The sequence below is a fragment of the Echiichthys vipera genome (assembly GCF_963691815.1).
Source record: "Echiichthys vipera genome assembly, chromosome: 3".
Lineage (NCBI taxonomy): Eukaryota > Metazoa > Chordata > Actinopteri > Perciformes > Trachinidae > Echiichthys > Echiichthys vipera.
Window position 1 is genome coordinate 16,082,040 of NC_139828.1, and position 25,837 is coordinate 16,107,876.

Genomic DNA, 25,837 nt, shown 5'->3' on the forward strand with positions numbered 1-25,837 from the left:
ACAAATTGTTACAAACAAGCTAAAAAGAAAGCTCTCTGTACATGCAAAATCAGACAACAACACACAATCAAAAGAGGTTCTTGAGCAGTCAAAAACATCGCAAAAAATATTAGTCTGATGAATACAGCATGATCCTAGTGGAGAAAATACCAAAAGTAGTCTACTGAAACGAAAGATATAGGCACATTACCAATGGCACAATTTCCAAATATACATCCACAAAGTTACCTAGCACAATACCAGAATACTTTTGGTGGAAAAAATCTGTGAAGTAATTTAGTTACTTATTTGATGAGGTAACTGCAACTAATCACTATTTTCCATTAACTAGCGCAACACAGTGTTTAGTTTTTCTCAAACACACAAACCTACCAGATCTTCCTTTTCCATCTGTACTGTTGAGGGTTTGCAGCAGCAGGCCACATTTCCACCAACCTTCCCTTCAAAACAATAGGCTACAACTTTCCTATTTGGAAAGTCCTCTAATTTTATAATTTTTTTATTCTGTCTATCATTGTCTGTTGGAGTTATGATGCAGTCTGCTTAAAAAACAATGACCGGACCTTTTATCCAGAGGTAAGCTACTGAAGACTCTACTGAAGATATCTATTGGCTCAGATATCTTGCAATCTGATTCCAGCACAAGACTCACCTTCCGCTGTTTGGTAGAGTCCAGCTTCACCAGCCAATAGGAGGCCACCTTTGATTTGTGGTATTTCCAGTTGTCGAGGATCTGTGGAAGAAAAGTTGTGGTAAATTGCCGTTCTTGTAATTTTTTTTTACTTCTGCTGTTTCCCAGCAGTCAAAACCCAGTGTTAATACAGTATTCCTACAGGGCAGGCAGTATGCTGTGCAGTTCAATCACTGCCAGTGACAATACAACCAAGAAACCAGATTGTAAACTTGAGTCTAGTACTTTCTTTTAGTATTTTAAAACTATAAGAGTCATACCCATCGTCACGCACTCACACACTTCCTTTCACACTTCAGCTCAGACATGGGATCTGTAACATTGCTGCATTCATCTGTTAACATTTTCAGCTTTCGCACATACAGTATATCTCCATGGAGCGCTGGCGCTGTAGGAGATGGCTGCCTCTCCAGTAGCTCTCCGGTTTTTAGCTCTTTTACATTATTTTGACCTGTTTTTTTAATACTTTCTGTATTTATTTAGCTAAGAGTTTATTGGTTATCTTATACTGTATTGTTTTTATACCTCCCTTGTGTCTTTTGTAAGCTGCTGGAATCTCAATTTCCTTGCAGGAGTCATCCCAAAGGATCAATAAAGAGAAGTCTAAGTCCATTACAGAAAAAGTCTCATGTTAGATCCTGACAGGTTCACTACGAATAGAGCTGTAATGCTTGTGTGATATTTGGCATCTGACACATGAAACTACTGTAGGCAACACAGGAAATAAAGTGTAAATGGGAAGAGATTGTTTACTGCAGCACATCCATACAGTATTGTTATGTTGTCTTCAGAGCATAGGGAGAGTAGTTCTGCAATCAGATCCATGGAAAAATGACTTGAAGGCATTTTCAAAATGATATGTAAAATGTGGCGAGCATTTACAGAATACAGTTCTTGTCTGTAGCAGACCTATTTGTGGTATATTTTCGGTTCACAACTCGCAGAATAGAAAACTTGGGTCGTGATCCTTGGTTCTTGAGCAGAAAAACCCTGCGTTGCGGGTGTGTTAAAAATCCTTAGGGTATGTCTGCTCAAAAGCTGTGCTAGATATTCCCATGAACTCGCTCCTAGTGCCAACATCACCGTGTACCTACAGGCACTGTTATTGTTTCTCTGTTGACTTAGTCTACATATCCCCACTGGTGCACATAAACCTCTCTCGTAGCATGTTAGATCCACTGCAAACAGTGCTCCCATTGGGAGGCTCCAGTGTAAACTTTATATTTACTCACACAGAGACACACTGCACACTGCACAAAAAAACAGTCGACAAGAATTCACAGATACAGAGCTAAGCTATAGAGTGCACATTTTTATTTGCTTTCCAGAAAGTTACTTATTTGCTTGTTTAGGATTCTCTCTAAATAAGAACCTTATGAACCTGGTCTGGAAAGATGTACGCCCATTTGTCAAATTTGTTTTGTGCATACACATAAAACCCTCAATTAAAGCACAACAAAATGTCCTCCATACATTTCACCTTTCAATGATACCAACTGTGACAAAAAAGCGTGTTTGAGGGAAAGAGGCAATTACTCTGATAGAAGCACACCATTAGCCCAATTAGACCTCAACTTTGATGAAGAAAACATAAATTGCCAAGGATTGTTTTCATGCCAAGTGAACACTCCTTTCTCTCCTGAGGCCAAGAGTGAACAATACAGGTGCAGTTGCTCATCTGCGTTTCCATGGTGCTCTCATTAGGGTTTGTTAACAGTACAGGTGTGCTGGTAATTGTCTCTCACGACCCCGGCACACCCTGATGTCCCACTCACACAAACTGTGTTTGCCGTTCATATGAGGACATTGTATGGGCTCACATTAATTACTTGGCTGCTTGACCTAACTTAACCTTAATAACAACTACATGCTTCACCTCTTATAATACACAGCACTGAACATTAAGAAATGTACATAAATCAATATTAAGTATTGTATGTGCGTTACAACATGTGTTAGAATATGTTATCAGTTCTTGATGCGCTTGTTTGAAAGGTTATGATGGCTGAGGGCAAGATTTTGCAATTTAAGATTTTAGGGCTTCCGCCTAATCAATCATGCACAACATCAGTCGAGCAACCAAAGAAGCAAGGCTTCTATGCACGCAGCTACAGGCTAGTATGTGACATAAATGCACTAAAATAAACAGCTTTCCTGTTCTTAAATACTTGTAGTAGTCAACTGAGAACTTTTTAGTCCGCATGTCTTGGTTGTATCACTGTCATTAGTAAGCCAGCTGAAGACAGTGGCCCTCATTTATGAAACGAACGTACGGCAGAAAAACATGCGCACGACCATTTCCACGCAAACTCCGGCATTTATGAATTTGGACATGAGCGGGAGCTACAATCAAATCTCACGTCAGGTCTGAGATCGTGTACGGAAATTTGAGCCTGTGGATTTGCAGTGCAGCACAGCAAAATCTGGCTGAAAATAATTAACAAACCTCAGCTGTCATTAGGCATAAGCATATTAAGAACAGATCAAAACGGATTCTTAAAACGAATTAAAAAAAAATTGTGGTTGGAGCAATTGATTGTACTCATGCGTTTGAAGGCCCCATCCATGAATGATTACGCATTAATCAATCGCAAAAATTACCACTCGATAAATGTACAGGTGATTTTTGATGCCAAGCTATCGCTTTTAAACGTGGTGGCCAGGTGGACAGATTCTTTTATATTTCAAAACAGCTCGGCTCCAGCCCCCCGCGACCCCGACAGGGACAAACGGTTGAAGATGAATGAATGAATGAATGAATGAATGTGTTGGCGCGCGGCTGCAGGAATGCGCACTGCAGAGCCAAAGTCATCTCCTCGGTAAGTGGCTACCCACAATAAATTGCATTAAATCAAACAAGGTATCAGATAGTGATAAAGGTTATCCCCTAACGGAATACCTAATAACCCCGCTGGCAAACCCCGCTACAGAGCAGGAGCGCAGGTTCAACAGTGCGCACACACGCACACGGGTAACAGTGGAGCGCTGCTTCGGGTTGACTGCCTCCGTTATTCTTTTCCATACAGCGTTTTTATGGGCCCCATTTATTCCACTCTTAAGACTGCCAAAAAGCACATTTTTATTTTGCTCCATGTCGGATGTCGGTCTCTGTGTTGGAAAAGTTTCTTTTCTAACCAGTGTTTCGTCTCTCCATGTTTGACCTCAGTGGGCGAGGCCTCCGAACCAGGAATATTTAAGGGCGTAACATGTTAATGACGATCGAATTCAGCCGCCGCATTTATCAAGGCCCGCTCATTCGTACGCTGAGATTGGTCAGATACGAATGTCTCATAAATCATACATGTGTCCTGTCGTAGGACCAATTCTGCGCTCAGATCTGCGCCCGTTTTCACGCAAGATTGATAAATGAGGGCCAATGTGTCTTTTTAGCACTGCGGGAGCTGTGGTGCTGAATGGACAGCTGGTTCTGAGGACAGTGGCAATCTTAATGGAGGTCAGAGTCTGTGTAGACTGGATGGATGAACGCTTTCATAATACTTTTGTGCTGCAGATGTGTTGCTTCTGGTGTGACTTGAAGGTGAGCCTCTGCCTCTCTTTTTTCCCCTTCTTTTCTTATTGCAAAATGCAATATCCATTTTGACTTTTTAATTATAATTGTAGTCTTTCATAAACTAAACAAAAAATTTAACCATACAATAAGAATTTTGTCAGCCTTATAAGCCACTTCTTCTGTTATTTGTACAGTAGCAATTTACAAAAACGTAAATTTAAACAATGGCTTAAGCAAACACAAGTACAGGAAAGATTACAAATGAAAGATCACAGAGATCGGACCAGAAATAGAGGAGACACTGATTAATACATCGGAGCAGTGGGGAATAGTGCAGGGCTGCAAACTGACCGACAGGTCGTCACTGGGGTCATTTAAGAGACAATGGGAGCAAAGCCAGAGCGAACAGGCTATTGTGAAGGGAGGCAAGGAGGTCACTTCTAGTTAGGATGCAGAGTGACCGCACCTGGCCACAGCAGGGGCTCTGGGAATACAGTGGGCCCGGATTTCTGTTCAACAACAAACTTCTTTTTCACCCTTCACAACTTTCTTTCTCCTTGTTTATTTTGTTTGTCTTTTTATTATGTTACTTTGTTCCATTTTTACACTCATTTTGATAAACACATTATATTATTGTGTAAGGTAATGAATACAATAGAGATAGCACACCCACCTCATCCAACACAGCCTCAGCCTCCTCCTCGGTTTTGCCCGGAAACCTGATCCTCATGGCGGTGAGCGCGGCTAGAGTCTGACGCACCAGCTCGGCCTCCTGCTCTTTACTCCTAATGTTTATCAGTGGATCACCCTACACACATGCACGCACGCGCACACACACACACACACACACACACAGACACAAACACACACACACACACACACACACACACGTCAAGTAGAAAGAAACCAACTGAGAATACTAATAAACATTAATATTAGGCAAAAAGGTTTAATCAGCATCATCAATCAGTATCATATTACTGGATTTGGATCAAAGGTCACTAAGTAGATGTAATTACTTGTAGAGCAGCAATAATAATAACAGTAATTCATTATTAATTACCTGGCTATCATATCTATATGCTTCTGTGCTGGTGACATGTTTTTGGGTTGTCCATTGGTCCGTCTCAATCTTGTGAATGCAATATCTCAGGATTATCTTTAAATTTGGCACAAATGTCCACTTGGACTCAAAGATGAACTAATTTGATTTTGGAGGTCAAAGGTCAAGGTCACTGGACCTCATAAAACATATTTTTGGACATAACTCCAAAGAATTCCTATGCTAATGATGACAACATTTCACACAAATGTCTCATAGCATAGATTATTTTTTATAGCCAAAAGGCCAACTTCACTGTAGCATCATAATGTTTGTGTCCATTATGCAACACCTGTCACGTGTGATTCCACCAGGGAAGCAAAGAGGTAAAAAAAAGACAGGAAATTCTCCTGTCATTTTGTATACATGTGTGGCAGGATACAAGCATAGCCGGTGCACTCTTTGGCCTTTTTTCAGTACAAAGGTTTTCTACTTAGTTCTATTGTCAATGTTAAAAAGTATTCTGCTCCATTTCATTTCATTCCACTGTATCAAAAGGTTACCAGCGAACTTTCAAAGGATGAAGGTAATGGAGGAGGCAGGTGGAAAGCAACAGATGGCAACACAATAGAAGACTACAGTACGCCTACACAGTATTGAACAAGCTACTGAAGAGATTCTTTGCGGGCTAGGATACAATATATGCCACAGGAGGGGAAAAGCAACGATGGCAGAAGTGGATGTGCACATCAGACTTTCGTGAAATAGAATTAAAATAAAGTAACTCTTGATCCTTTACTTTAAACCTACTTGGAATAGTGGATCAGCAATGTGACAGCTCAACTATTTCAAAATTAATTGTGTATTCTTTTCTGTGACTGACAGCTTATCTGACACATTTGAATTGTTGAGTTGAAGTGTGTGAAGAGTATCTTACTATGTTGGAGTGGATGGTGCCCAGGCTGTTGCTGTGAGGAACACGGTGGGTGGAGCCACTGCGGCTCAGCGAGTGAGAGCGCAGCGTGGCTGAGCTTGGCCTGACGAGGGGAGTGGCCATGGGAACTGTAGGAGAAGGCCTGGTGGACAATGTCCGCACCTCATTGGGCGACGAGAGGGAGGCGATGGAGCGAGGGCAGGAGATGGAGCGCCTGATAGGACCAGAAAGTGTTGGGGAAACAGAGGGGGCGGGGCTGGTTTTGAGTGACTTGATTGGAGGTTTCCAGTGCATGCGACCTGCAGAGAAACAGAGAGGGAGGGGGAGGGGGATGAACACCAATGATTCACTGTCACACTTAAATTTCTTTTCAAGTCACTGTCAAGCTCACTGCTCTGCTTTCCATCCGTTTGCTGTGTGGCTTTAGAGATGAAGTGTGGCTTTAAAATTCCCATTGCCGCGCTCTGGAACACTGGCCCAGTAGCCCAGTGTGCGCTTTATTATTAATGACCGCAGCATGTGTAGTCGAAACCAGAAACTAAACAGTAGTCCTGTCTGGTTTGGGGATGGATTAAAGAGCTGTTTTTTCACACACACTGGAAACACACACACTAACGTGCTCCGTCACCCTTGAAACTCCTCCAGATTGTCTTGTCTACTAGCCAGTGTATTAGTGTGCATGCATGCGTGCGTGCGTGACATTAACTGTGCACACAAGTAATCATATGTTTCTGCATGTGGCTGCTGAACCTTCTGAGGTTTGGATATTTTTTGCCAAATAGGGCTTAGTCCTCGCAGCCCTTTGGTGGCTTGGTATTGAGTAGGGCTTGGCAGGGTTGATGCACGCGCGTGTACGCATACACGCACAAGCACGCACGCGCACACACACATGCAAGGGTCCTCTCTATTGATCAGTAAAACCAACGGCCCACAATGCAGCCAGAGATTTTTTTTCTTTCCTACGTCGGTACATGGACTGCTGTGAAAGGCGCCCTCTTTCACACTTCAGAGAGCTGAAAGTGAGTTAATGCATGTGACTTATGCGAATTGGTGAGAATGCTTGAGACTTATCACTTACATTTTCAAAATATTTCAGGAGCATTAAACGCAAGGTGTTTTCAAGGAAAATAACTAAAGTTGGATTTTTTTGCCCTTTTTCTTTCAATTTCCTTCTTTTCTGCCGTCACCTTCCATTCAGAGGAACTGCACTGTTCAAGGTGCTTTTCTTTCCTTACTCGTGCTTTTCAGTGCATCATCCTTTGTGTGTTTGTGTGTGTCCAGTGTCAAGCTAGGACACCCCTTTACTTAGAAATTCAGCAACAAAGAGACACTTTTCACGCGTCACTGATTTTGATCACCCTGCTTATGTTTTAATTAAAATTCAAGGATCTAGTACCATTTTATCACATCAATTAGGCACATAAATACTGGCGGGCCGATGAACATCTGTAATGTAGCCCCTGCTAGCTGTGTGTGTGTGTTGCAGGAACTGATCAAAGCAAAACTCAGCATTTGTATATAAAAAAGTGTGGCATATATATGGAAATGTGTTCTGTACAACTATGAATATTTTTCAAACTGTACAAGGAAAGTATAGCAGACTGGAGTGTATGTCATGTGCTTATGGCTGTGTTCATTTTGGCAGCAATTTTAGATCTAGTCTAAAATATGCATTCGTTTCAAATATATTTTCAATCTAGTCATTTCAGTCAAACTTATTCCTTATTATTTAGTTATTTACATACTTGCAGTCAACATAGGTTGACTGATTAAGAATGCAGCTTTGCAGTTATTCAGTCCTGACTCATTAGTTCAAAAATATGCGTGCCAACAGTTAACTTTTCTGTTTTAACTTCTCATTATAAAGTAAATGTTAATTGTACAATGAAATGGCTATAAAATAATAAACTGCCAGCAGAATGACAACTTGCTTTCCGTCACAAAGGAAGAGGAAAGCACTTGAGTTGTTCCTGTATTTATGAAGGTAATAAAACAATAACGCAGAGGCTTCGTAGACTGAACCAAGATGGCAAACTATTTTTCCTTCCATAACAGCTTACAACTCAACATCTTACAGTATCTATCACCAGGTAGCGTAAATGACCGAGGAAGAAGAGAAAGAAAAATACAGTACAGTACAGTACAAAGAGGAAAAGAGAGTGATAAAAACTGTTCTTTTATTAAGCTAGACCAGTAAGTTACAAAACATGCATACTTATTAATGCTGCCATGTGTTTTGCTCTGCCTTTATCAGCCCGAGTGTTTCACTCTGCTTTTATCAGAGCACTGAGATCGGGGTTTCTGGTTCAAATTGAATTCTTAAAGTTGTTTCTTGCTTTGGACAGTAGCCAGGCTGCTTTCGGTAGCCATATTTCTAACGATGGAGGGATGGAAAACTATCCGTTGGCACATTAATCAACCACCCGAACCAGACCCCAACTGCAAACTACAAACTTTATGCATTATAGTAGCGCAATAGTCAGGAATGAAGAATGAGAAAAGGACAGCAACGGACTGAGTACCGCAGTGCTGGTGGTATGTGTATGTGTGTTTCAAAAAGAGAAAGGGCAAAAATAGTTGGTAGGTGATGAAAATACAGAGAGAGTTTATATATTTTATTTATTTAGAAATATTTATATTTAGTCTCCTCCTTCATTTGTCAATGATATTGCATGTTGATATCTTCACAGTTAGTATTTAATGACAGCTGTGCCGTCTTGTCTCATCTTCGTCGTGGAAAAAAGTGTTTATGAACACGTCTCGTCATAATTATTGTTAACAAAATCCACACTGACTTGTAGCATCACAGGATCAATTCCAGTTCCATCATTGCATCACTACATTCATTCACGCTCGCTATCTCTCCTGTTTGCAATTTGTTCTCTGTCATAGTCAGATAAGATGGAAATGAAAGATGGCTTTAGCACAAATGCCGAAAGCAGAAATCTTAAAAATATCTATATGTATCCGACTGCACATTTACACATCTGAAAAACAAGTTTGTTTTAGCAATTAAGGTAACTGCTGTAATCAGATAGAGGGTTTCAGCTAAAAATAAATAAATAGACAAACAAAGCAGGAGGAAGAATCAAAATGAGGAGAAAGCAGGCAAAAAAACACAAAAACAAAGCGAGAAAGAAGGCAGGAAACAAGGTCCCTGTCAAACCCCCACACTCTGGCTTCCTAATGAAGACATTCTTAGAAACTTTTACATATCCTGCCGCTTTACCTGAGCGCTCAGCCAAGTTCTTCTCCTTGTTCTCCCCAAGGTCGTAGGAAACTTTCTTCTCCCTCTTCTCTCCTCCTCTTCCTCCTGCTTTCCTCCTCTCCTCCTCTTCTTCGTCTGAGGAGGAGCAGGAGTTATCAGCGCTGCTGCCACTGGTGAAGTCAGCCAGGTAGTCCGGTCGTTGACGTCTCGGTGTCTGACTGCATTCAGGCATTGCAGTCATGGGCTGGCAGGGACAAACACAGATACACAGATATGCATAGAACATACACATACTCTATATCCATGTATTAGATGTTGTGGACACATGCACACATAAACACCCTTCTACTTTTATCCTCATTGGATTGTGATTGTATAACAATTTTCATACATGTAAAACATGAAAAGACAACTCACAAAGTGCTAAAGGACTCTGTAATTAATAAAATACTCATAATAGGCATAAAAGCATTCAAAATCTTGCAGCTCGTCTACAAATCACTTTGAGGCTCTGGGGCCTAATCCATCTCTGATATGCTCATGCCATGTGAAGCTCATAGTACCCTGCAGACATCTTGTTTTCCCAAGAGTTAATACATAACAGGATGAAGTAGCATTTTATGCCCATGTAACACAGACCTGGAATAACCTCCAAGACGATACTAGATGAGCCTCGACTCGGACCACTATTAAGTCAAAGCCCGAAACTTTCCTGTTTTCATATTGCATGCTCTACCTGGTAATGGGTAAAAGTGTATCCTCTTGGATTATCATTAAAAATAGCATTTGTTTCAATTGTTTCTTTAATTGTTTCTAATTGAACTGAAATATGGATCTAAATATGGGAGTATTTGCTGTGATCTTTTATTTTTCCTTGATTTAAATGGCATTTGCTTACTTATCTCTTGTATCACTAGCCTGTTGTTTTACACTTTTTTAATTGGTAAATATTTTACCTTGCATGGTTTATGAAATATGCTATACAAATACAGTTGCCTTGCCTTCAACAAAACTAAAAACAGAAACTGAGGAAAGACTATCATTAATCTCATCAATTTACAGTGAGGAAACACTAGAGGCAGGATTAGAAACACAGGAAGAAAAACAGCGTCTCACAAGGACATAAGTACAGGAGTAAACACGCACACACACACACACGCACGCACGCACGCACGCACACACATATAAAGACATTGAGATGTTGTCAACCTCTCCTCACCCTCAGTCCATTACCATCTGTCACTGGGAGACCTGGTGGTGACACAGCAAGCCCATGTGCCCACACAAGTGTATGTTTGATTGCAGGCTCTTTATGCACTCCTCTATAAGCCTGGCTGTAACTATGAACAGAGACATGACTGCCTTTGTACCATGAATAAATTTGACCTGAGTGGTTGATATGTTAAAGTCTCAATTCAATAGGATATGTTTCAAAGTTTCTTTAAATACTAAACGCTGTACACATCTGTGATGGTCTGTGTAAATGATACAAGAACATGTTAAGTGTAACATTCATTCATTCATCTTCAACCGCTTGTCCCTGTCGGGGTCGCGGGGGGGCTGGAGCCTATCCCAGCTGACATTGGCCTTGTGGCGGGGTACACCCAGGAGAGGACACCAGTTTATAGCAGGTCACATAGAGACGAACAAAGACAGACAACCATTCACACCCACGGGCAATTTAGAGTCATCAACGAACCTAACACCTGCATGTCTTTGGACTGTGGGAGGAAACCGGAGAACCCGGAGAAACCCACGCAGGGAGAACATGCAAACTCCATACAGAAGGTCCCCAGCTGGGATTCAAACCAGGAACCCTCTCGCTGTGAGGCGACAGTCCTAAGCACCGTGTCGCCCCATGTCAAGTGTAACAGTGATGATTTAATTCTGAGACTCTGTCTGTCTTTAATATGCAACGGTGTATTTCCTTATTGCTAAATCCAATTGCAGAAGTATAATTTGATTAGGTCACCCACTGCAGGTCTATTACACAGCAATAAGCATCTCTGGTGTGATAAGGTTGATTTAATCTTGCAAATGGAAGTGATGCGGTCCTTTGCAACAACAAAAGGGAAAACATGTCTTTTTTTCTCTAAGAAATTTGTGATTCGTGAAGTTTTTCTCTCGTAAAAGTATGACTTTGATCCCTGGAATTCTTTTTTTAATGCACAAAATATTACCCCTCTCCCCTGGCTCTGTAATGTATATATATATATATATATATATATATATATATATATATACCTAAAACGGCACTGATACGCAATTTTATTTATATGCTATTTTGATGATAACCAAAACTTACAGCGAAGTACATGCGGCTGACGTAAGTGTGTGTGTGTGTGTGTGTGTGTGTGTGTGTGTGAAATCATGAGTCCTAAATTCAGATGAATTCAACCCTAATACACAAAAATAAGCATCTCTTTTTTTGTTTTGTTAGGAGTTCATTAAGTCGGGTCTTGTCTATTTCACACCCTGGAAGGGGACACACTGATAGCTTTAATAAACCATATATACATCTGTTATTCCGCGGTAAGCTTGGGCAGTTCTGTCAGGCCTCCCAAATTAATGGGCAGGAAGTGATCACAGGGCTTACACAGTCATCGCTGGGTAGCTATGCGAGTGAGTGATTGAGGAGGATAGAGACAGAGCGAGATTAAATACATGAGAGGAATATAAAAGGGAAGATGGGAACATCAGATTGATGGAGAAAGAAATACAGAGGAGGATAAGGTGAATCTGAGTATGGGAGTGGAGAGAAACAGAGAGGAGGCATTGAATAGATGGGGAGAACGGAAATGAGCACAGAGCGGGAGAGAAAGGACACTGAACATACGAGTGGAGAAAGAAAAGGAGACAGGAACAGACAGTGGATAAACACTGGAGCGCAAGACAAAGAGAGAAGGCCAGACGCTGAACAGATGAGCGACAGAGAGAGAAACAGAGACAGAGACAGAGAGAAAGAAACTTTGGATGAAGGAGTGAGAGGGATTGGGTAAATCAAGCCTAAGACAACACCGCGAGAAGCAAATGTAATAAAGTGCATACCATGATTATAAAGGTAAGAGTAAAAAATAACTAAAGCAACAACTAAATATGAGGAAAAAGAGATAGAGCCCTCCCCCCTTTCACCATTTTGTTTCCTACCTCTGGCTCTGAACATTTCCTCAGCAATAACAAACCTTAGCAACCCTTCCTTCCCTCATAATCCCTTCGCCTCACTCCTCTTTTCTAGCTTTCGCACACTCGCTGGTTCAGTTTTACCAGATGGCCTGCAAGCGCTACACCCAAAGGAGTGAATCTATCCGTCACAGCTCTTTCTTTCCCCTGCTCTCAATGTCTCTCTCAGCACACTCGGCAACATTGAAACTGACGGGGTCCAAATTAATTTGGACAACAGTGATTGTGCCTGAACAAGTCCTCATTCCAGCTAAGGCCTCTTTAATGCAGCGCTGAACTGCCCTGTCGAGTCCCTAACACACTCTTTGAGTGTTACAGCCAATTTAGCCCTTGAGTGAGGGATGGATGTAGATGTGCAGAGAGAGAGGAAAGGGATTGAGGGGTGAAGGAAGGTGTGTGAAGCAAGGTGATGGAGAGAGTAATGTGCTGTCGTGGGAAATCGAGGGGGCGTATAGGTGCATATGACAGAGGGAGAGAAAAAGAGAAAGATAGACGGAAAGAAAGATAGCACAGAGAAAGCGAGAGAAACAGCCTGACAGCTGTCCCCCAGGGGAATTGGGTCTTTTCTTTGGGACTCTTTCTTATTCTTTTCTTTCTCCTCTAACCCGCTATACCCCCCTCTCTATTTTTCTGAATCACGTGTATGCTTTCTGTGGGCGTTAGCTCCAGGCATCTGCCTACCTGCCTCTCCTTTCCCTCTCTCTTTCTCTCTCTCTCTCTGACACTCTTCTTTGCACTTTTTCTTAGTTCCCTTGAGGCATGTGGCCCTTATTCCCCCTCCTCTCTCTTGGTGTCTGTGTCTACCTACCTCTCTCTCACTCTCACCCACCTTGGGGCATCGTTGCCTGGAGGATTTACCCATCAGTTTCTCGTCGTCCAGTTCGCATTGTTCCAGCAGATCCAAGATGTCCTCCTCCTACACACCAACACATACCGAAAACACAATGTAGATGAGAACATGCAAAAGGTGATGATTTATGTTAAATAAGTAACAAACAGTCATCATCAGCAAAGACTAACAGGGTAGTCAATTCTAGATGATACACTGATAAGGAATAATTAAAATGCTATATATAAGTCAAAATAAAAATACAAAACTTTCATTATTTAAAAAAGGTGGGAGAGATGAAATGTTTCGACTCCACAGACATTTGTGGCTATCTGGGTGTTAGAAAAAAAACCTGAACATGGATTGCTATTTGGCAGCGCTCATAGAGACTAAATTTGGAAAAGGCTGCATCATGGCCATGGCCAACTTGCTGGGGCCTTGGCCATTTGGCCGTAGCTGAAGTGCTAGCAAAGGTGATTAATGTTGCTTCATGGCCGGGACATAAAAATTTCCCACTTGACGCTCAAATACAGATGAAAAGTGATTGTTTTCTCTCAGATTAGCCGTCAAGCTGCTTCCTGGGGTCTGTGAAAAAGTCACTGTGCCCCTGGCTATGTGTTGGTGTGTTTGTGATGGACCCTCGTGTGCATATACATATGTGTACAGTGGCATACTTCCATGTCTCGAAGTCTCAAAGTACACATCCATGGGCTCAGACATTTTTATATGAGCTTTTGTGTGTTTCTAGATTATGCCTTCCTGTTGTGTGTCTTTTTAGTTACTTTATTCCTGTTTATGTGTCTATGCAAGCATGTGCGATGTGCTACATGTATGTGTTTGATGTTGGCTTCTCCCATACTTCGTACCCCCTACTTCCAGGGCCTGTGATTGGATCACACCTTTCTTTGAACTCTGCCTTAATTTTGATCTCAACTGCACACCTGTAAAGCTTTGTGAATGTATCTAGCACAGTAATGGGGCCAGGGCCAGTAGGGTTGGGACTTTATTTTGCACGGTTGCTACGCTATCAAGGCAACAAAATCTGTCCACAGACAGACACATAAACAAGCAAAATACTCAAAACTGCCTTTGGGTTAGTTCCTGCTACAGAAGGTGATTCACACACAGACTCACGGTTGTTAAAAAAAAACATTGTGCCCAGCCATTTATTATCCTATAATGCTGTGACATAACGCACCAATTGGATTGTATTAGTGTTCCAGAGGAGCTAACAACCAAATTTTGAAATGTTTGTTCAACTTGAGAATTAAATACTTTACCTTGCTTTGAAAATTTTATTTAGAAATAAGAGGCATTTTCTATTCCAATTCAATAATCTTTCATGAAGTGAAAGCTTCCCCACCCACTGTGGTTTTAAAAACCACTGGGGGCCCATTACCTTGTTAAATTGCTCCAAAGCAGACCAACACAGATTACATGGACATGTTTTACAGCATAGAAGCAAACATATAAATAAATTACAGACGAAATAAAAGCTTCTTGGTTTCTCTAAAGGAAAAGTGATTACAACATTGGGAGTCTACATCAAATGCTGCCACTCCATTCATTGGAGAAAGCTCGTATTAAGCAATTGCTGGCTGAACCTAATCACTAATGAGTATTTTCCAACTTTTTTAGACTATGTTTTTAAAGATCAATTCACAAATTCAACATGTTATTCCCCTATGTGTGTATCAGCCCATATAACATGTGGCTGCCTGTTACACTACCTTAGTATGGCTCTGTACATGTCAGCTCATAAACTTTATTGTCCAAACAAAGTACTTTTTTGGCACCACAGGACCAAGTGCATGGTCCTGTCCAGCAAGAGTTTGTTTTTTTATCCATTTTTATTGAAAAAGCAGTAATTTATTTCTATTGCTGGCATTTTTTGACTTCATATTTCTGGGCTGTTTGACAGATGAAGCTGTCTCGTCCATTTGTGGTTAGGAATTTACTTCCTCCATCTTAAAAAAAACACATACCCCTGAGCCAGAAGAAAACTGGGCTTATTTCTTTAGACAAATAGCACCCCTCAGGACCACTCTCATTTCCTCTTCAAAGCCAGGAGAATAGGCTTTTGTGGAGAGGACAGACAGTGACACTTCTACTCCCACTGTTCACCAGAACTCATATTCCAGTTTTAAAAGATCCTTACATTACAAACAGCAGCGGTTAAAATACAGTTCCTACATTCATTACGTAGATGGCAAGTGTTACCTGAGCCTGCGCTATTACTTTGTTTGCCTATAGATGGTGCACATCTCCAGTTCTACACTGCTGTCGTAGTGTTGTTTTTGCCTGTAGGTGGCGCTGGTTGTAACTGCAGTTTTATATGCAGTGCATTGGATGATGCTGGCTGGTTCTGCTTTCAGATACTCCGCATCAGTGATATGTTGTTAGTTCTGCCTGAGGTGCAGTATAATCAGTAGCTCATTGGTGTTTTCTTCCTATTTTCCTCTTTCCTGTAAACCACTGAAAGTCATTTTTGAGCTGTCCTCACCAAGAGTACCCTATGAACCACAGTGTACTGAACAGTGTGTTCTTGCAGCAGGAAATAGAACTTTTCCAAATAATATCAAATCCAGCTGAAAATCGATTTAAAGCCACTACTCTTTTAAAGCAGAGTAATTCCAGATTCTTTATCCTCTGCTTAATCCACATTTTCAGAGCTTGTATAGACCACTTTTACAGGATCTGCACTGACTGTGCTCCCACACACTTGTGTACGTCTGCTATTTTATTATACTGGCAGAGTGCTACAGGCCGGCTGAGCATGCACCTGCTCAACAATATTTCTTTGTTTTTAGTATCCATGTAAGAAACTTGAGAAATGGGAATACAACCAGTGAAAACAGCGGGAAAACATAGATAAGAACAATGTGATGCATACCTGTCAATCTAACTGTAGTGGAAATGAGGAGAAGGGTGATGCTAACCCTGTAGAAACCAGCGTAACCGGTGGGTGTGTTGTCTGTAGCACAGCATAAAGCCAGGCTCTGCAGTGCATCAGCATGTTGTCACTAGGATTACAACACACGTTTTATTTTCTTTGATAGTGTGAAAGGCACACAAAGGCAGCAAGCACAAGTCTTGCGGGTATAATATCTGTCAGACTTGACAGATATGTTGATGGCACGCTGGCAAATGACCTCTGGCCCCTTGCAACAAGAAAAACTAGCCAAACAGGCAATGTGTGTTAGATGAGGATTTATGGATCCCACTGCACCAAAGCACTGTGACTGGCATACAAAATTAAAGGCTTTAGTTTATGATAAGCTCATTAATTGTTATGCTTAGGTAAAAACCAAAAGACGGGTAGGTTTAGCTTCAAAGTTTATAATTGTTATGTTTTGGTAAAGATCAGAGATGGCTGATATTAGGTTAAAGGCTAATCCTAACTAAGGCTGCAGTTAATGCTTATTTTCATTGTTGATTCATCTGTCGATTATTTTTTTGATTAGTTGTTTGATCTGTAATATGTCAGAAAATGGTGAAAAATATTGATCAGTGTTTCCCAAAGCCCAAGATGGCATTTGAAAAATGTCTTGTTTTCTCAAAGATATTCAGTTTACCGTCGTAGAGGAGGACAGAAACCGGATAATATTCACATCGGGAATCAGGGAATTATTAATGACTCAATCTGAGGCGATTAATCTAATAGATGACAACTAATTGATTATTAGATTAAATTAAAAAAATAATAATTAATGTAAATTTGAACGGGCAACAATCTGTGTTGGGCAGTAATGGGTTACTGTAATATTAATACTTTTTCCAGTAACAAGTGGTTTCCAAAATAGTTATTATATTACAGTTACTAATCAAAGTAACGCTGCGTTACCAGAACACAATTCGTTTTTTGTCTGAGGCAGGCTATCTTATCTGTTGACATGTACGTGCTTCAGGTCAAGGCCAGAGCAGGTCACGTCAGCGGCTAGCCAAAATGCTAAACAAAGGATGGAAAATGACGGACAGGGATAAAGAATTTCAAGTGCTGGAAGTATTGTCATTATTATACAGACTCGTTTTGCTGCTGTACTGGATAGCAAAGACGCACTTCTTGCAATGCCAGTTGTCTGAAGTTCAAACTCCGACAGCTGAGAGATGAGGGTAGGAGAGAGCTTGTGATGGAGGGTCTGTGTTAAACAACGTTTAATGTTCTGTAAACTATAAATACTCCTTACTGCTCTTATGGAGGAATATGCAAAGAATCACTTGTTAAAAACTTGAAAGTTGCTTTATTTTATTATGGTTAAAAATAAATACAAAATAAAAACTATGTATGGTGGATTCAGTTTCAAAAGGAGCTGGCTAAACAAGTTGTATTTCCTTTTTTAGGAAAAAAGTAATATAGCGATTCATTTAACTAATTACTTTTGAAACCAAGTAATAAGTAAAGTAAGAGTATTACTTTGAGTAACTTGCCAACACTTGCAACAATAGTGCTGAAATGCAGGCTATAAATGAGCTAAACTCCGATCGTGCCAGGATGCATTAACTGTCAGGTCTGTACAGTCTGAGATCAGATCTTGATCTTGATCAGATCAGCCAGACCACATGCCGAGGTGGCCTGGCTTGCCTTGAGTTCCGATCTTAGTTAGGTGTTGACAGCATGTGGGCACAATCCAGACCGTTTATCGAAAATAGCTCTTGCGTCATCTTCCCACCACATGGGAGTTCCTTCCTAGCAGGAGCACAGCTGAGACCTGCTATCTTATAACACTGTGGTAGCTGCTTTCACCACTGCTCTACGCTGCTTTCTCCTAAACAAAGTGTCTCCTACAGGCCCTGCCACCATTCAAAATAAACAAAATACACAGTGTATAATACAATGAAAATATTGATAAATATTTATAAATATAACAACAATAATAATAATAATAATAATAATAATAATGTATACTTTATGCGTCCCTCCTGGGGAAATCACAATTTTTTCACTCTCCCTGTTAATTTAGTACACACACATGCATTGGAGCTGAGCCTCTCACCACTGTGAGCACCAGCTACTAGTCCACACTCTGACACACTGAGCTACTGCCGCCCCTACTACTAGCGCATCTGTTTACGAAAGTCTCATTGGAAAGACAATTGTAACCACTGCCAATGACTACACAAAAGCAAAGCTGAGGGGCACAAACAAACACGTTTTACTCTTCCCTGCTGAATATCGTATTCAAATTCAGAAACAGTTTTTACCATAAACTGCCAAGATTAGTATCTTTCAGAATAAATTAGTATATGTACGCAGCATGTCCCTTGATAAGGACAGTCCAGATGTCACTCATAATCTTGTTATTAGATAGCAAACTCTAGAGTGTATTTGTCCTTATTATCTCTCTCCATTCTTGTTTTAAATGAGAACTACATCTCTTTGAGTTGACTAAATTAAACTTACATCGGTCTGGTATACGACTCTGCCTGATCTTTGATTGACATCTCTATAAAAATTATCAGCAGAGATTCCCCTCTTGAAAGGACACAAAATAACTTCCTGAAAAACAAACAGCGAGGGAGTAGAGGCTGTTGAGGTAGGATTATTTCTACATAGGCTGCAATAGTTGCATATGACATCTCCTCCCAGTGCTTTGATATGAATGAATTTGTATGGTATGAATTTGTAATGTCAATACTACTGTCCAAAATATCTATATTTAGTATTCATTTTTATTATTCAGTTGCCAAAAGCAGTATTTTTTTTGTTTCATTTCCATCTTTTCTACTCATCAATGCTTCTTGCCTCTGTGTTTTAATATCCCACAATGCCTTCTTCTGTGTTCCTTTGTCTAATTGACTTGTTCTTTCTGAATGCATAACCAGACTCGAGAAAAAAAAAGAAAATTGCCTCTTTCTTTTGCCTATTTTTTTGTACTCGACTTAAATCATCCAGTGTGTTCATAAAAGACATCCGTCACAATACTTTAAACCTTATTTTACAAAAACAAAAGGGACAAAATGCACCACCTTTATACTATGACTATTTCCCCATCCTTCTCTCGTCACTATTGGAACACTCCACATTATTAAGGTTACCCTGCAATATTTGAAAAGTCACGTCATACCTTTACCTCCAAGGTTGAGCTGAAGCTACATTCCTCCTGGTACCAAACTGAGGCCTTGGCATTTATATGCATACAATGACTTCTACCCCTGTATAAACATACACATTCCTTTGTGCATGGCCACACAAGATTGTGTGCATGTGTGCGTGTATTCTGTTCCCTGAATCTTAATAAATAAATAATTAACCTGTAGAAAAATACACCGGCAGCAATTGTAATCAACTTTGAAGCCTCTTCACAGCTAACTTTGACAGAAGAAAAAAATAAGACATGGGGAAACTGAGGAGAGTGTCTAACTGTAAAGAAACAAAAATGACATTGTTGTGTGGGATTTGATTTGCTTTTAAAAGCTCATGTACACAGCACAATAAATATTTGTGGAGAGTGAATGACAGCGGGAAAGCAAGGAAGATAGAGGAAAAGGACATTCTGTCAGTGGTTCTAACAAATCTGAAGGACTGCGACACACTTTGCACATTATTTGCGCATCCATTCTTGTCTCTGTGGGCAGAATCTTAATAGAAATGCTTGTGTGTTTCTTTTCCTAAGCATGTGCTCGTCCACAAGTGTCTACATATTGTGTGTATATGTTTGTGTGGGTCTCTGCAGGTTTCTATGATGTGTGTGTATGTGTGTGCCTGACAGTCTGCCACTGCCGTACGTGCCTTCATTCGTTTCAGAGGATTATTCATTTCCTTTTGAAGTGAGGCAGCTCGCCCGGCGAGGAAGGTCTGAAAGGCGGCCGAGAGCAGGCTTTCATACTTCTCCAACAGCAGCTTGTCGTCTGGGGGGTAAATACGTCTGTAGGCCGCAGAGACACAGAGAGAAAAGCGAGGAGAGTGAGGGAGGAGTGGAGAAAAAGGGAGAAAGGAGGCGATAGAGGGTCATTGGTGCAGGGAGAAAGGGGATGAGAAGGGTGAGAGAAGAAATGATGAAGTAGGGGGAAAAAGAGAGATTTGGGATGACAAAGGAGAGGGTGGGCGTAATGGGGTGGAGAAAAAGAAAGAAGAGGGGGATTGAAGTTCAGCAAAAAATGGGATATGAGGTGAGAGGAGGAGCGGTGACAGAATTGAGAGGGGGGAAGTTGTGACGGATAACAGAAAAAAATGAAGGGCAAGAAAAGAGTGGAGAAACAGGGTTTTTAAAGATAAAGAACGATGAACATAGAGCAAGAAAGACAGGAAGAAATACAAAGATTGAGAGAGGGAGGGATTGATGAAATGAGAGGGAGGAATGGATGGAGTGAGGCACAGAGAGGTCGAGGCACAGCAGGTGAGAGGGGTAGATGAACAGAAAAGAGAGCAAGCAGGAGGGGGAACGCATGCAAGGAGAATTATAAGTATTTCAATGAGAGGTGTGAAATGATAGACAAAAGAAAGGTGAGTGGCAGGGTAGAGGGAGCAAAGAGAAAAGACAGACAAGCAGAAACAAAGTAGCATTAATGTAAACCTTGAGTCAAGAAACTGTACAAACTTCAATCCAGTCTTTTCACATGGCGTTATGCATTAATGCACAACTGCTTCCCACACATACAGTTCTCTCTCTCTCTCTCTCTCTCTCTCTCTCTCTCTCTCTCTCTCTCTCTCTCTCTCTCTCTCTCTCTCTCTCTCTCTCTCTCTCTCTCTCTCTCTCTCTCTCTCTCTCTCTCTCTCTCTCTCTCTCTCTCTCTCTCTCCTCTCTCTCTCTCTCTCTCTCTCTCTCTCTCTCTCTCTCTCTCTCTCTCTCTCTCTCTCTCTCTCTCTCTCTCTCTCTCTCTCTCTCTCTCTCTCTCTCTCTCTCTCTCTCTCTCTCTCTCTCTCTCTCTCTCTCTCTCTCTCACTCTCTCACTCTCTGAGATATGCACTTCAACATTTGTCGCAGTCTTCTCTGCTAATGTGCCCATTCACACCTTCCACATAGTCCTGCTTAGCTTTTAACAGTACTCAGTGTTTATTTAAGGCCTGAGGGGATTAGGGAAATGTATCAAACTCTGCCTGGTTATTCTCAATACATTTCCAAACTCGATCACTTAGTGTTTTAATAAGCACTGGTCAGTGTGGAGCGTAAAGGCAGGGAAATAGTTTGACGTCTTTATAGACATATTTGGAGTCAGACTCCTCCTGGGTTGGTCTTTTGAATCACTGGGGTGGTACAGTCAAAGGGAGTTAAAGTACAGGCCTCCATTTTTTAAACTTAAAGATAGAAAGTTGGATGTAATGTTTATGCAGCAGCATGACATTTTCTCACATCGTCTAAATACTGATTACAAGCTATTACTACTAAGCTATTCACACATATCATCAGCAAAGCTGTAGATTTTAGTGAGAGTATAATGCCAAGCAAAGTTTAACATTGCATAATTTTACCATTAAAACTTTTACTGCTCCCCATCTGCCATTTAACAACTTTATGCAGAGATGCTGTTCTGGGTACATGATTTCCATATTGTTGAGAAGTTGACCCAATTCTATGCATTACTTTAGTTACTGCAGTTCACATGAAACAACTACTGAATGTTGAGAGACCTGAGATGAACTAATCATTTTGTTACCTTCCCTTGGCACTATCCAAATAAGTTTTGGTAACCGCTATACTCTAACCAGCATGGACCAGATTCTTTTCAGCCTCTTAGGAGACACTGATAAAAGTGGAAATAAAAAAGGGATGAACTGAATTTAAAGGATAATGTATGAAAAGAGACAGTATTTTTCAATCCTCAAAGATAACATATATCTTTGAATGAAATACAAGAGGTCAACATTTTAATAGTGGGTGTTAACTGCTCTTTTTGGTGCTCCCCATCTCCGAGCATATGGACGTTTTATTTAAAGGTGACCCTGCAATATTTTTTTAAATAAAATGTTCATCCTGAGGCTTATTTTGTTCCCAGTTGGGCTACAGACAAAACTGATATTTATATTCCTCGTCCTTGGTCAACAGTGTCTCTCCATCCTGTAAGTGATGATAATGGAGACATATCATGCCCATTTTGAAACTTATATTTCTACTAGAAAATTTTTAAATACTTTAATGTTGAAAAAAACCCAATTTTTGTCTGTCTGAATACGGTATACCTGTATTCAACCTCAGTTTTAGTGCCTGTCTCTTTAAGCGCGCCTCCCAAAATCCCAGTCTGCTCTCTTTGGCTTGCGAGAAAAATATGGCGCACCTTTGCAAAGGTATATTCTAATGGGCATGTATGTGACATAGGAAGGCCTTGTATGAAAAGCTTGTTGAATCTTAAGTTTTCTGATCTAGGCAGCCTACAAAAAACTGACTGGGCTGTCTTATTTCACAATTTGTGGTCTGGTAGGCACTCTGGATGCCCAAATATATGTGCACAAGCACAGAGAAAGGTTTTTTCATGTCCCCTTTAAATGACCATCAACGATGGCACCAAACAACTGGGTTTCCCTGGCTTGTCTGTAACTGATGCAAGTTTCATCTCCATAGTCGAATGTAAGTTCATTACCCGAACTCATCTAATGAGAAGCAGTGTGTTAATCAGACTCCAGTGCTGCGCCAGGACACCATTTGAATGCTAAGAGGTCTTTATTAGGAGTGCTCCAGACAGACCTCAGCCTGTCTGATTGACTGTCTGGCTGCATGTCTGAAAAGTGGAAGGAGGTGACAGCACTTCATGCAGGCTGGGATCAGTATTCTGACTAGCCATTCAGTCAAGTGATGAGTCAAGAAGTCACTTACACTTGGTGAGACAGTAAGAAGGGCAAGTGTGTGTGTAAGTGCATGTGTACGTGTGTGCGTGTGTGTGCGTGTGTGCGTATGTCTGTGTGTGTGTGTGTGTGTGTGTGTGTGTGTGTGTGTGTGTTCAAGATATTGAAAAAGATAAATAAAATTCAGACCTGGAGACATGTATGTGTGTACATGTAGAATAAAGACATAGAGGCAGGAAGAGAAACTGAGGGAGTGAAGGAGCGTTCACAATTTCAAGGGATAAGCAGCAAATCAGAACTCAGTGTTGCTGAGTCATGCTCTAAGGTTGGATGGATCTGCTCCATCTCTGAGGTGACTATTAAAAATTGACACGCTCTATGTCTTCCGAGGTCCCAGATGAAGTTAGAGGAGAGAAGAGTGGAGGTGTGGGGGAAGGAGGTGATGGCGAATGGCTGGCAGTAGGCAGGGAAAGAATACATGCTCATTTGACTATCCGAAAATGCTGAAAACATTATGAAGAGAGTAACAATTTGAACCTTGACATTAAACACTACCTCTGTTTGCTTCCTCCCTTTCTATTTTACATATTCTCTGAGTCTTAATTCTTCCACCTTATACTCCCAAAACACTGGGTGTTCTTTATTGTTTGTTTTCTCTGCAGCAGCATTATTTATTCTCCTGAGAGCGTAGCGCTCTGCAGATGACCCCATAAATGTAAGTGGAACTGGCACCAGTATAGTGGGTGGAGCTCCAGGAAGGAGAGCCCCCTCTCCCCGGCTGTTTGCGTCTTCCTTACCTGTAGTTCCCCAGATGTTGCTTTTCATGCTCTTCCCTGGAGATCTGCTTGCGGACCTGTGCCAGTCGCTCTCTCTAGAAATAGGAGAAAGCCAAAGGGAAAATAACTCAATCTCACTGCCACCCCCACCTTATCTTCTATTAGGAATACAGACAGAATAAAACAGGAGGCAAGAGGGGGGGAAAGATGGGAAAAATTAATCTCACCCAACAATGCCACATTCTTCTCATTGATATGATACGAAGGTATAATTGTGGAGCTCAGTTGGCAAATTTTGCATAAAGCAGAGAGGAGGGGTTCATTTCACTACTGGCACTGCAGTATCATTAAGCTCTGAGCGACCTGAACCTAGTCTTGCACTTCAGCCATAACAGCACTGAAACATGAGGTAGTCCCCTTTTTTTCAAAATCGTGCCTCTGCGTCATTTTTCCTTATTCCCACTGATTACTGCCGTGTCTGATCAAAAGGCTAATCAAAGAGGGAGGAGTGAAGTACTAGTGGCTGCCACTTTTCCCCATATATATGAAAAAAGCTCCACCGACTCCTTCATTTCAAAGAGAAAATAATTAAATGGTATGCTTGTCTTAGAAAACTTTAACTGTTTTGACATAGAGTAAGTGAAACAGAGTTTCTCAGGAGGTAGAGTGGTCCATTGTACACGTATCAGAAGATCATGGCTCGATCCCTGGCTCCTATAGTGTACATGTCCAAGTGTCCTTGATAAGATACAGGACCCCAAACTCCTCCCGCTGTGTGAATGTCTATTGCTTCTGATAATACGCAGGTGGCTCCGTGCATGGGAACCTCTGCCACCAGAGTATGACTGTGTGTCTGAATGGGTGAATGCTGGCTTGTGTTAAAGCCCTTTGAATGGTCCCGCAGATTATATAAGTCGATACTAGTCGATTTACCATTTTTTTTCTCGTTTCAATCCTGAGAAGTGTAATTACACCAACACACACAAGTATTGTTTTTTTTTTTTATTAAAGTGAACACATCCTAAGAAATATTTCTAATTTTATTTTTTTACTAACTGTTTACCAAATATCTCTGAAGATATCTCTGATGAGCACCTGTCTCGGACATAGTTTTAGTTCCCAGGATGGTTTTAAAAGTCTGAATGAGGAAATTAATGAGTTCCACACTTAACTCCATTGAACATAGTCCAGATGCACCCACTTGTACAAGTGCTTAGTATCCCAGTTACCAACAGAGAGAACTGTTGTTTTTACTTAGCAGATCACAGTTGGAAATATGTGTAACTGTAAGTAAATCTTTTCACAGTTAAAAATGAACTTTAAACTATTTGCTATAGATCAATAATGTTGTGCCCTACCAGCTCTTCTCTCCTACGCTCCAGTGTGTGACGTTGTTTCTCCCAGTCTGAGGACGCAGCCGAGAGTTTCTTCATGGAGCCGTGTCCATAGAGCCGTCGCTGAGCCTCCGCCTTTTGCTGGGCCAGGTTGCGTCTCTTATCACTAGCTCTGGATCAACGTAGAACAAATGTTTAAAACATAAGGAAAGAATTAGGCACCATTCAAGTACATTATTTAAGAATACAAGTGTTACAGTGCATTTTTGGTAAGTATTGTTTTCCAATAATACTTTGTGTCTTCAATTATCTGTCTGTCACATGTTATGCTATTGGTGAGAGAATACCCTATGACTGTTGTCTTAAACTGTGCTTAAAAGTGTTCTTTCCATTTCTCATTTCTAATCCTCATACTGTAATAGTTCTTTCAGAAGACACAGTAATTATTTTATCACTACATACATTTGAGAGTAGAGGTTATCTGCAGAATAAAGTTTTCATGAATGCTGAAAACAATGATGGAAGTTTGACTTCATGCATGTTTCATCCCTAACTCATGGACTGACATGAATTTTCCTTTTCACATCACTGTGGTTGATAGAAACAAAAGAAAA

At 40.9% G+C, this 25,837-nt stretch overlaps 1 protein-coding gene across 1 annotated transcript in view; it reads right to left on the reverse strand.

Moving 5' to 3' along the window:
* The window catches only part of ttll7 (tubulin tyrosine ligase-like family, member 7), a gene marked incomplete at its 5' end in the record, with an annotated part of 71,786 nt that overhangs the window by 13,368 nt on the left and 32,581 nt on the right, over positions 1-25,837 (reverse strand). The window contains 8 exon segments of the mRNA XM_083911588.1: positions 653-733; positions 4,876-5,010; positions 6,182-6,477; positions 9,408-9,630; positions 13,396-13,482; positions 20,126-20,261; positions 23,911-23,984; positions 25,248-25,395. Coding sequence (XP_083767714.1) covers positions 653-733; positions 4,876-5,010; positions 6,182-6,477; positions 9,408-9,630; positions 13,396-13,482; positions 20,126-20,261; positions 23,911-23,984; positions 25,248-25,395 — 1,180 coding nt within the window.